This window comes from Aegilops tauschii, chromosome 4 (genome assembly GCF_002575655.3).
Source record: "Aegilops tauschii subsp. strangulata cultivar AL8/78 chromosome 4, Aet v6.0, whole genome shotgun sequence".
NCBI classification, from domain to species: domain Eukaryota; kingdom Viridiplantae; phylum Streptophyta; class Magnoliopsida; order Poales; family Poaceae; genus Aegilops; species Aegilops tauschii.
The window spans coordinates 470,365,527-470,379,098 of NC_053038.3; the positions used below are offsets into that span (position 1 = coordinate 470,365,527).

General features: G+C 44.3%; 1 protein-coding gene across 1 annotated transcript; it reads right to left on the minus strand.

Moving 5' to 3' along the window:
- Window positions 1-5,706: 5,706 nt before the first annotated feature.
- LOC141021553 (uncharacterized) lies at window positions 5,707-8,287 on the minus strand. The gene is made up of 3 exons (XM_073497377.1): window positions 7,452-8,287; window positions 7,214-7,339; window positions 5,707-6,717 (listed from the first exon to the last, which is right to left on the minus strand). Exons 1-3 carry the CDS (start codon window positions 7,553-7,555, stop codon window positions 6,540-6,542), a joined length of 408 nt encoding a protein of 135 aa, XP_073353478.1. The 5' UTR covers window positions 7,556-8,287; the 3' UTR covers window positions 5,707-6,539.
- Window positions 8,288-13,572: the final 5,285 nt, after the last annotated feature.

Here is a 13,572-nt window from a genome sequence, read left to right on the forward strand (position 1 = left end):
AGCTGGATCTAGCCGATTCGGCGTAACCAGATCTGATCATTTTCCGTAGACGATACTGTAGGCGGTAAGACATGGTGGTGGCTCGTGGCGATTGTATAGGTCATTTTGCGGCGGCGGCTAGAGATTTTCGACGTCGGCCATCGATTAGCAGCTTGTTTTGTCCTTCTTTCCCTTCCATCGTCGTCCGTGTGCTGCCTTCGTCGAAGGGCTGGACATCTCCCAGCCGTGATCTGTCGCTCGTCTCGCGCCCCGGTACTAGGACCGGACTAGTCTCTCACTGGGTGCAACAGGACGGGTCGATGAGGCCAGCATTTGGGCCGCCCTATCGGGTATTTGTGCTTGGGATGGCCAGGGGTGCGAAAGACGGGGCCTTTCCAATCTTCTATTTTCTTGAATAGCGGCGGGTCTCGGATGAGATGGTGTCAAGGTCTTTGTTCCTGGGACGACAATGGGGGTGGTAGCGGTATGCTCATGGGAAAATCCGTGTATTCGGTGCTGCCAGATGACCATGGGATGTGGGCAGCATGGTGGCGTGGGTGTGGCGTTCTATGGCGTCGTGTGTTGGCCGGGTGTGAAAACCTGTCCTATATTCTTGAAGGCTTTAAAGATAGGACCAACAAAAAGAGAACAAAAAGAGATTGTCGATATAAGTTAGAAAAGAAAATTCATCATGCATGGAGCCGCAAAAAAAAGATAACAAAAATCCATGAACATACGGATTCATGTAAAAATAAAACACAGTACAAAACATAGTACACCAAGGACGCTACAGGTTAAATAAAGTGACACTGAACATAAACTTGCATAACCACATGAGAACATTTGCGCTCAGACTCCCCTAGCACTGCAATTACCCTTTGTGTGCCCCGGAATCATGCATAGGCTACACTTCACAATCCTTTTTTTTTGGATGGAAGGGGTGGCATTGGACCGGCAGTATCTTCATGAGCATGGCATGGGCCGTCCTTGTAGTGTTTTCTAGCTTTCTTAGCCACAATGTAATCCATACGACTCTTTGGGCGAAGGGAGCTAGGTCGTCCTTTAGACAGCACACGTTGTGGAGGAAGAATTTGGGTTTCTGACCCAATATCAGTTATGGTATGCCGGACAGGATTTGCTTGTTCGGCGATAGTATCAATAAGCATATCTGAAGCCTTCTTACTTGCAATTTTTTCTTTTGCCTCACATATAGCTGCGAACGCCGTTTGGAATGACTCAGACCCGGATTCTGCCTCCTTGATAAGGTCCATAGCAGCCACATATAGAACATTTCTTCTATACGTAGTTTGGGAAGACAACTCCCCCATTTCACCCTCGTTTGCCAGGTGCAGTGGTCTCGATTCCCTTGCCCATAAAGTCCATCTTTTGACTATATTCCTTGGTGGAATCTTGCCAATATTGTTCTGTACTAATACCTGAAAAAACAAAATTACAAGTCAGATGAGAAATCATTAATGCGGTGCTGTAAAAATGAGTTTGAGACGCATGACATAGGACCATAATGAAAAAAATGTGTGCATACCTTTAATGAATGGCAGCACAACAGGCCGACATGATCAAAAAATCCACAATCACATGTGACAAAGTCCCCACCGTCTTCCACTTTGACGGTGAATACCTTTTTGTCATAATCAGTTAAGGCTAGTTGCGGCGACAATTTGACCTTGTAGACGTGTCCAGGCTTGGAACGCCGTGCATCAAATGAGCCTGATCTAAAAGTTCGTGTGAAAATTTTTTGTACAAGGCCTTCGTGTACACAGCCGCTGCATCTATCTCGATAGTAGCGCCAATTACAACCCGCCTGCGTGTCTGTTATTCAGTGGAATAAGTATATAATGTGTGAGATAAAATAAAATAATGTCAGATAGTAGCTGGAGTAGTACTCATACTATATAAACAAAATACATGCATGCCTTTTATACCTGCTTGCTGACATAATTCGCCTCGTCTTCTGCCTGGCTCCTGGAATCAAGCAATTTGTTGTACTGCTTAACAAACAAGTGCATTGGGGATGATCTGCTGATGAACTTTTTGAGGAGATGATTCGCACTCTCGCTCCGTTGCGTGCTGGTCATCCCGGCACAGAATGTGCCCAAGAAGTATGGCATTGCCCACATGTCCCTCCACTTGAAAATCCTGCGAAGGTACTTGTTTCCTTGAAGTTTGTATTTTTTAATCAATTGATGCCACATTCGCTCAAATGATTCTACATCCGTCTCTTCATTTACTATCGCGTGGAATTCCTTCTTGAAGGCAGAATGTTTGTTGTACACGTGTCCAGTTTTCTCTTTCAAGACCTTTAACACATGCCATCTGCACCACCTATGACGGGTGTGGGGCATTGTACTTCGTAAAGCATTTTGCATAGCTTTGCATTGATCTGTAGGAGTACCAAAGAAGAATGATCAAACTAAGGAGAACATATAATAGCATATGTATAACCTGACAAACTACAACAATGTATGAAGATAACTTTTATAATCTGACCTGTCAATATAGTAGTAGGATGTTTCCCGTCCATCAAGTCAATAAAGTTTCTGAATGCCCATTCAAATGTGGGAGTCTTTTCATCAACCATGAGGACGCCGCCAAAAATAATAGACTGGAAATGGTTATTCACACCAACAAAAAGCCCAAATGGCATGTTATACAGGTTGGTCCTGTAAGTGGTGTCGAAAGTAACCACATCACCGAAATGTGCATAATCCAGCCGATTTTTACCATTACACCATATTACTGTTTTCACCCTGCTTTCACCGTCTACTTGCACACAAACTTTGAAGTCCGGATCTGTGGCACTCATATCCTGAAGTATACTCGTGGTTTTGGCCATATCATCAGTGATGGAATCATGAGCTATGGTTGCACACAGAGTTCTCAATGTCTGCTTCCTAAAAGGCACGCCTAGAGAAGAGCCAAGACCTGACCCTAATATGTTGTATATCTGGTCAAACCTGATGTTGTTCTCCGTGAGGTTACGAATAAAATCCTTTGCTAAAGGACTTATAACGCTATGTGATTTCCACTGTTTTTTCTCGCCACACTTCACAGATAGTGGGTGATTGTGCAGAATGCCAGAATAGGAGGGGGATAGCTAATCCTGTCGAAGACTACGCTTCTGGCCATCTCCATCTTGCAGCATGTAGAAGAGAGTAGATTGAAGTCCTCCAAGTAGCATCGCATAGCATAAATCCTACCCGGCGATCCCCTCCTCGTCGCCCTGTTAGAGAGCGATCACCGGGTTGTATCTGGCACTTGGAAGGATGTATTTTATTCAGTATCCGGTTCTAGTTGTCACAAGGTCAAGGTACAACTCCGGGTCATCCTTTTACCGAGGGACACGGCTATTCGAATAGATAAACTTCCCTGCAGGGGTGCACCACATAACCCAACACGCTCGATCCCATATGGCCGGACACACTTTTCTGGGGCATGCCCGGCCTCGTAAGATCAACGCGTCGCAGCCCCACCTAAGCACAACAGAGAGGTCAGCACGCCGGTCTAACCCTATGCGCGCAGGGGTCTGGGCCCATCGCCCTATGCACACCTGCACGTTGCGTACGCGGCCGGAAGCGGACCTAGCCTAGTGGCGTTCCAGTCCAATCCGGCGCGCGCCACTCAGTCGCTGACGTCACGAAGGCTTCGGCTGATACCACGACGCCGGGATACCCATAACTACTCCCGCGTAGATGGCTAGTGCGTATAGACCAAATGGCCAGACTCAGATTGAATACCAAGATCTCGTTAAGCGTGTTAAGTATCCGCGAACGTCGACCAGGGCCAGGCCCACCTCTCACCTAGGCGGTCTCAACCTGCCCTGTCGCTCCGCCACAAAGATCCACTTTCGGGTACTCCTACGAGCCGACCCGACTTTAGTCATCACATGTGTCATGTATTTAGTATATAAGTATATACCCGTGATCACCGCCCAGGTGATCACGGCCCGATAGTATAGCATAGCAGACGGACAAGAATGTAGGGCCACTGATGGAAAACTAGCATCCTATACTAAGCATGTAGGATTGCAGGTAAAGGTAACAACAGTAGTAGCAAGGATAGGCTATGCATCAGGATAGGATATCGGAAAGCAGTAACATGCTACACTACTCTAATGCAAGCAGTATAGAGAAGAATAGGCGATATCTGGTGATCAAGGGGGGGCTTGCCTGGTTGCTCTGGCAAGTAGGAGGGGTCGTCAACTCCGTAGTCGAACTGGGCAGCAGCAGTGTCGGTCTCGTAGTCTACCGGAGAGAAGAGGGGGGAAGAAATAGTAAATACAATGCAAACATAAGCATGACGATGCGTGACAAGACAATGAACAGTGCGAGGTGTGTCCTAACGCGACAGTAGGTGGTACCGGCGAAGGGGGGGAACATCCGGGAAAGTATTCCCGATGTTTCGCATTTTCGGACAGACGGACCGGAGGGGGAAAGTTGCTAGTTCGATAGGTTAGGGAGGTGTGGTGGACGAACGGACAGCGTATTCGGATTCGTCTCGTCGTTCTAAGCAACTTTCATGTTGAAAATATTTTAATCCGAGTTACGGATTAAAAGATATGATTTTCTAAAGATTTTATTAATTTCTGGAATTTAATTAATTATTTAATTTAATACGAAACTTGGATTTATGACATCAGCATGATGTCATGCTGACATCAGCAGTCAACAGGGGTTGACTAAGTCAACTGACATGTGGGCCCAGTGGGACCCACCTGTCATTCACTGTTTAGGTTAATTAGTGTTTAGCTAAATAATTACCGCTTAATTAATATAAACAGGATTGGTTAACTTAATTAATTTAGTTAATTAATTAATTAATTAAAATTATTTCTATTTTTATTTTATTTATTTATTTATTTATTAATTTTTATTAATTAATTTATTATTATTATTATTAATTTATTTTATTTTTATTTTTATTTAGCTGGGGCCCGTTTGTCATTGGGCCAGGGGGGGCAATTGGGTGCTGGGCTATCGGGCCCAGCCCGAACGGGCACTGGCCCGCGGGGCGCACCCGACTTGGGCGCTGCGGGCCGCCGGCGACCAGGGAGCAGGGGGGCCAGGGCGGCGCGCCGGCATGGAGCAGCAGCAGGGGAGGCGGGGCTCACGGCGAGGAGCGCGGCGGACGCGAGCCCGTCCGGAGCTCGGGCGCGGGGCGCACGGGGGAAAGGGGGGCGCGCGGCGCGAGGCGAGGTCGAACAAGGCGCGGGCGAAGCGAGGCAGAGCCGGGGTGAGGGCGCGACGGTGAGCGCGGTGCGTGGCTAGGCTTGGCGGGGGCGCGTCTGGGCGCGCCGGAGCGCGAGCGGGGCGGCGGTGACCGAGAGGAGAGGGGGCGGGCGACGGAGGCCGGTGGCCTCACCGTGGGTATGCAGGGTCACGGCAGTGGGGGTCGAGGGGGATGGCGGGGACGGCGGCGTAGGGGAGGCAGTCCGGCGGGGGAGAGCGCTCCGGTGAGGCGGCGGCGTCCTTGCGCGGGGGAAGGCGACGGGGCCGGGGCGGCGGCGTCCAGATCGGGACGGAGGGGAGTGGGGGAACGACGTGGGGGGGGGGGGGAAGAGTGGGGCGACGGGGTAGGTTAGGGTTTGGTCGGGCGGGGGCCTAATAGGCCAGGGGCAGCAGGGGGGTGGGCCGGCTGGGCCGGCCTGGCTTGCCCAGTGGCCAGTTGGGCCGAGACCCAACCGGGGGGGGGGGGTTGTTTCTTTTTTTTTCTGTTTTGTTTTGCATTTTCTTTTATTTATTTTCTTTCACCTTTTAATCCATTTTAAAATACTTAGGCATTTTCTAAAAAGGAGTTTTCTCCACAATAATTACCAGTGTATTATTTGGCACCCACCGAACATTTTTGTTTTGATGTTTGAAAACTTTTATCGTTTGATTAAATTTTAAATTTGAATTTGACTCCGTTTCGAAATGCGGCGAGGTTAGCAACAGTAACGGAGGTGACGTGGCAAGATTAGCGTGAGATTACTGTAGCATGATTATCCGGGTGTTACATTTTGGCTATATCATCAGCGATGGAATCATGAGCTATGGTTGCACAGAGAGTTCTCAATGTCTGCTTCCTAAAAGGCACGCCTAGAGAAGAGCCAAGACCTGACCCTAATATGTTGTATATTTGGTCAAACCTGATGTTGTTCTCCCTGAGGTTACGAATAAAATCCTTTGCTAAAGGACTTATAACGCTATGTGATTTCCACTGTTTTTTCTCGCCACACTTCACAGATAGTGGGTGATTGTGCTTGTTAATGAAAACGGTCACATACCATCCATGGTCGTCAGTTTGATGTAGTCTTATACGAGCTTCACAACCAATGCGGCATGTTGTTGTGTTGGGCCTTTCTTCTTTGCCCTATAATAATGGTAAAGACACAGAGTGAAAGGCAGACAAAAAAAGTATGAACCAATAATCCGACCGAGACAAAAACAAACAATTAAGATTAAAATGATGCATACCGCACACTGGCAAACGATGTCCTGCAGTGTTCTGTAATTTTTGTTATTAGTGCTACTCTTTCCATAGCGAATACCAAAACCACACTCTCAAGAGAACATGTTGTAGAAATCGTAGGCTTCATCCTTTGAATCAAAGATTGTTCCAACACTTGGAACGAACACATCTGCATCACCCCTAAAAGCAGCGCGCTCCACACACTTCTGGAACGGACTTTTTACTGCAGGGGCAATTCTGTAGTCCATTCCTTCAAACGCTTCCCGTTTACTACATATTTCGGCAAAACCGTTATAGAGTATTAAAACAAAGTTATAATAACGTAACGACCCAGCAAAAACGTAGAGAAACAAAACAACCGAGGAGTAATAAAACATGACCTGTTTGCAAAGTGTGCTTACAAAACTATGCTAAATATTTTTTTAAGCACGATTTTTTGGATTGTGTTGCTTAAAAGACTGTGTTGATATGTTTTCCGAAGAACATCCTGTTGTACTCACAAACATTGATGAATTTTAACGGCGGCAAATATAGTCTAAAATAGTACTAATAAAAAAACTAGCTGTCATTTACACACAAAACCTGACGTTTTGCTGATGGTTCACACTATTGAAAACCTCGCTGTAAATATCGAACAAGACTAATTAACAACACAAACGACACTTGACAGTTCATAAATTATGCCATTATCACCATCGTACACCACAGAAAAACTACTTCTAACAATAGTTAAAAAATCCCAGTGTAAAAAAACAAAATGTACTACCTTTTCCGCTTAGGTGCCGATCTTCCAGAATGCAGTTCTGAGAACTCTGGATTCGCTGTGATTGAATCAACAACACCACAGCCAGGATTAGAACAATCTGATAGCTCGGTGATGCCTTTGTTTGATCTGAAAGGAGGGGGTCGCAGGTGCTTGAGTAATTTTTTCAGGGGAAAAAGATAAGTATGTAAATCAAACATGAGACGGCATCTTTCTAATGGCCACTGAACGGGGTAAATACCTGTTAGAGAGCGTATCCATGCCGGCAGGAGTGAGATCAACAGCCATGTGCTGATGGTCTAAAGAGGTGTCTTCTTCGCTATCCATGCCGGATGGAGCTCTCATGCTGCGAGCAAAGGAGTTGTTGGCAGAATGGGCTCCTCATCCGCTATATGTAGCAGCCTGGAAGATGAACAGTACCACAAATGAATGAGCACAGGATAGCTTTTTTTATTCATGGTCCTGCCCAACATCCATCGGCTCAAGTGCTAAAGCTTTTAGATAAGTGTGCCATCCATCATTACGATGAAAAAAAACTAGCCTCCGCAGGCCTAGGGCTGTGCCAGCTAATCGCTGGAATCAAAGAGACTAACGAGGCCTCTGGCTGTTTGGGCCTTAATTGATCCTTTTTTGAATTCAAATGGTACACGGATCCACATGCAGAAGGCTGGGCAATCCTACGGCGTGGACCATAGGTTCGGCCGAACCATGGTTTAGAATCTCGCGTCTCTCGATGGGTGTCCGATGGTCTCGTTGTGTTCTTGATCGAGGGCGTGTACTACATCGATAGGAGCCAAGTATATGTAGCCGCCGCTAGATATGCACGGGCGGAAGGTCCAGGTAGATATGCACGGGCGGAAGCTCCAGGTTTCTAGAGAAGAAAGTCCAGGTAGGGTAAGATATCGAGAATTACTACTCCAAGCAAGGTTGTGATTAGGGACATGGCTTTGATACGGCCCAAGATATAGAGCAAGGTGGATGCTAGGGTTTAGGTCTTTCAAAAAAAGATGTTAGGGTTTAGCGCGCGACCCCTTGGCTCCTGCCCACCGGAGACGTTGCCATGCCATGCACGCCCCTTCATGCGATGGGGCTTGTTGCAGCTGCATCCACCCTTGCTTCGCTAGGACTTCGTGTTTCGGGCAGACGTGTTGTAGATCGGATCGGAAAGAGTCTGGCAGGAAGTCTTGTGGCAGCACGCCGACTTGAGTCCGGGAAGGACACGAACCCTAAGCCCTCCTCCAGGAAAAGGACAACCCCATCTTCGGCATACTCAATGGGGAGAGCACCCTAAACCCCGCGAGCTCCCTGACTGCGACCTTCTACCAGATCGATGGCGCGTGACAGCGACAACACCTATGTTGCCATGAGTCCATGACCAAGAATGTGCCGCGAGTGGTGAGCGCCTTGGAGGCGGCCAAGATGAACACGGAGATAGGTGGGGGCGAAAAAGGGGCTCCCTTAGTGGATGACGCTCGACTGAAGCCGATCGATGGGCAACCCACGACCTCTTCAAGCACTGGCTATCATAGAGGCAAGCAAAGGGGAGAACGCGGTTCTGGGGAAGCGGTACATGTCAGGCAATAGGAGGAGAATGCCGAGGCAAGTGAGAAGGTTCTGATAGTGTATTAGGAAATTGATGTTGGAAATTGATTGGCTGAGAGAGGGGGACATCAACCAAGTTTTTTTTGCACGCAAAAATAAGGTTTTAGTCACTTCTGGATGAAAATGGACAATCAGAACATGCACATGCGATCATGGGTCAGATAGCTAGCAATTATTTCCATACAAAAATTGAACACAATGTGGCACTTAACCTGGATCCTTTGGTTGATTTGTTCAAGGAGAAAATTACTGGCGATATACATGATAAATTGTGTGCGTATCTTTCTATAAGGAAATAGTGTTGGAATTATGTGTCCTGCAACTATATTCAAATTGGTTGGAATTGTTAAATATTCAGAATACCTCATTATGGAATTATACATGGAATTGTTGTACATGTTTAGCATGGAATTGTTACTTGCTGGAATGTTCTTAAGTTTTATATACTTAAGGAAGCTGGTCGATTATTGGTGGAATACAATATACTATTTATATTTGAAAGACTACCAGGATACACTGATGATTGGAAGGAGCTAGAACGTATAATTAGATTACAGTCCTAATGTTGATCTACATAATTAGAGGAATTTACACTCTATTATGGCGTGTTGCTCACAAGCGCGTGCTTCGGGGACAAAACGGGTAGAATCCGTTAAACAGACAAATATGATCGTGGTTGGTAATTTGATCTGGAATCTATCCCGGAAACTAGTGAAAAAGACTAGGAATCTTATATCTATAAGAGGTGGACTCTTTGGAAAGACAGTATAAGAAGGTCCCTACCTCCTAGCCTCAGATATGCGAATTGTGAGCGGCAACACGGATAAGCGCAGACGAATAGGGGGTAGACCACAAACCCTAAATTTACAACATTGGTATCAGAGCTAGGTTGCCGCGGCCATCCTCATCCGATGCAACTCTGCGGTCATGGTCGCCGTCAAGATACAACCCCCTGCAGCCCACTCTATCTCTGCATTCAAGTGCCAGATCAGCCGCTTCTTCGTGTGTGTTCTCATGCGGTGCGTCAAGCAAGCCCTAGCCGTGGTAGAAGCCCACGTCCTCGTGTGTTTTCTCGGGGGGCGATCAATTGATCAGGAAAAGCGATTGTTTTTTTCTGAGCGCACGGATCGAAGAGTATTAGTAAGCTGGCATGCTTTGGTGTTTTTCTTATTGTCAATCTATGGGAAAATCTGACTTCCGCTGCTACTTTCTCGTGGAGTACATTCAGAGTAATAGTCTACTCTCGCACAAGTCAAATTGCATGCATCTCCCAGCAAAACAAGGAAGCTGCAACGTCGTCGTCGACGGAATTCTCTTTCTTTTTCCCACACGAGATCGGGAAATTGATCTGAACTTGGAATACAATGCGGAACACGCTGCGTCTGATGGAATCAACCGATGCAACAAACCCGCTCGCTGCGCACGATGAGCTCGCCAGTGTCGAGCTTGTGATCCAACGACTTCACAGTTTTCTCCTCCCCCTCCCCCCCCCCGGCATAAGGCCCTGACGCGCTGCGTTCGGCGTCCTCCCCCTCTGTGGAAGTTCGGGGCCCTGCTAATTTCTCTTCTATATATCCACCTCACACGCCGAGTCTGCTACTCCTTGGCGAGCGCAGGGAGATAGATTGCACAGAATCTGGCGGCTAGCTAAATTCCACTACCGCAACACAGAACTAGCATGAGGTATTATTATTATTGCTAGTATTATTTTTTGCTGTTGATGGAGTGCGTTTAGTACTCTGTATATGCAGGAAGGGCAAGACAATAAACGTGGAAGCGTACTTGTACGAGCAACGGCCAGCCAGCCGGAAGGAGCACACGCACCATTAGGACCCATGCTTTCAAGGAAAGTGAACTGAATGCATATACGGCAAGCTAACTTTGTTCGATTGATTTATTTTATTACACCATCAAAGAAATTCACCAGGAACTTCAGATTAAATTTGTGGATGGACAACACGGAACAAATGATTAAATACTGAAAATTGCTGTGGTGGAAACATTGTCCGGAAAATTACACATAACCTGAAAAGGGATTTCAAAGAAGTGTTATTTATGGAGCATCACTTGTGTATGGAGGAATATGGGAGTCACTCCAAGGACAAGGAAATTTTCTCTTCATTTGTCGATATATCTAATGATAATATTTGCACTATATATATATTTATTTATTTGAGGCTATTTTTTTCCCAAATAGTTGGATTATGGTGCTTGTTTATATACAACATATATTGTTGGAATACAGTAGCAACTATATTGGCACAGAGCAATCCCAAAGGAAAATTTATTACTTAGTACTTAATGTTGAGTTCGACATACTTCGGGTTGGAATTATGCCATCAAAGTCCCTTGTGGAGGAAAACTATTTTTTTATAGGACACTCTATGCAACTTCAGTGAGAAGGTATTGGATTTATTGTTCTATCTTGGAGTTACTGTTTGGAAACGGAAGAGTGGAAATATTACTCAATGATAAAATTAGTGCCAAGGAATTTCGTATAATGGTATGTTCTTTTTTTATGGTCCATTGGAAGTTAGCAACCCAAATATTTATTTGGGGAAGATAACTCCAACTGGAGGAATACCAACTATGGGAACACATGCTTGGAGTCTCAACATTTATGACATGTACGACTTGGTCACATATCTTGGAACATGATTAAGTGGTTTACCATTCTAGAATTCTAAACTTTAGTGGGAGGACTATCATACTCGTGAAGCATATATATTTTATTATTTTTCGTTATTACGCCTTTTCTGGAGGTGGAAAGAGATAAAGAGCTTCACATCATTATTTATTTTGATATCCTTATGCACTCCCATTAGAGGTCAGATTAATTATTTCATCTCACTCTTTGATGATTACACTTTTATATGGTTATGCTTATCTTTTATTATACAAAGTCGGAAGGTTTTATTTGTGCTGGTCACATGTTATACTGAAGTGGAAAATCAGTTGATTAAAGAATATCATAGTTTTAACAACCGATTAGTGGGGGAAGTACACTTCAGGAATATATCTTTGTATATGTGAAGGGCATGGAACTAGTCACCTTGTAGTAGAACATACACTCCATAATTAAATGTAGAAATTGAGTACTTTTACTAGCATCTTGTTTTTTGGAAGAAGCGTTGCATACTGCCATTTGTTGTTCATCTAGCACGGTCACGTCTTTTGGACTGGAAGGAAATCTTATATTTTGGCAGGAAATTCTCAATTACTACAAATCACACACCAGGTATTTTTTCATGGTTATTCTAGTGGATCAAAGGGTGTTTTCATTTTTATCTGAAAAAAGAAAACTGGTGGAAAGTAGGAACACAATTATTTTTATGATCAAGGGTGGAATTATTGGCAATCATACTAGAATATAAACTTGACCCCAAGCGAGACAACATGTGAAACTCCCGACACTAACATGCTTAGGATAAGTGGGATGGAATGTCATACCTGAGTAATTGTTATGTGTGTTTTTTAAACTCACTCTAAAGTTTAGAGGAATAACAGAAGTTTCTGACGGAGGCTTATTTTTTATCATTGTCAATTGTGGGTGGAAGTGCGGGAAGGAATAAACTCAACGAGGAATTATATAGTTTGGGAACTTATTATCATACCAAATAACCGCAAGCCCATTGTTTTTTCTTATTTTTCTTTGTGCAAAGGAAAATATACTTTGTGGAAACTCTCTCTCATGGAATTTAGGGAAAGAGGAACTAAAGACATGGTTTTCTAATTGAATACATTAATGTATGGTCTTACAACAAGCTTCACATCAATGGAATAGCAGGTCTCATATTGTTTTCTAAATGAAGCAAGGTGGTCATCTACAACTGTAAGTGTATAATATTTTTGCATTATTATTGTGTATGTTAACATTGTTTTGTTGTTTGCAATGATAAAGTCACATTGATGCAAGTGAAAGCTTGGTCATGTTTTAACTTTCATATTTAAGGAATGTTTGAAGCTTCCTATGTTTTAGGAGTGGAACTACATAGGGTATGTATTGAAACATTTCTTATGGAAAATTGCAAACTTATTAAAGTACCTGGAAGCAAACTCAATGAGGAGTTATGTTTGGAACTCCTGAGGACAAAGGGATAATAATGTTGTTGAAATCAATTGTATCTTCATTATACAATCATACCTTAGCTTTCTGAATTTATGCTGCATTCAAGTAGTGGAAGGAAAGACGAGCAGCTAAGGAAATCTCGCACATCATATAAGATTGTGGAAAGTGCATCACAGCTTGTCACTTGTCACTTGTTTGGGACTTTATATTAAAGTAAACACATTGAGGAAGTTATTACTGTATCTACGAGATGAGAAATAAGTCCAGGTACGCATATTCAATTATTATTTTTAGTACTAATATGGTGCAGGTTCACTGACCGAAGTCAGGAATTTCGTTCAAAGCATGGTTACTGATGAAACTTCATTTACTGATTGGATTTAATATTTATGTGGTTTTGAAAATTTATTCAACATGGTTATCTTATACTTGACTCGATGTGGAATTAATCATATTATTATATATGTGATGGAAAATAATTGATGCGGAATTTCACTTGAGGAAACAAAATACTCAAGGTGCCTACAAAGGTGGAATTACACCTGAGGAAATAATACTCGAGACGCCGAGGACAATTATGCTGGAATAATTAGGCGGAAACTAAAGGCCTCTAGTGATCTTAACTGTCAAACAAGGAAACATATTGAAGGGAAGTATCACCGTATATATATTTGTGGGTTTTAAACGTAGT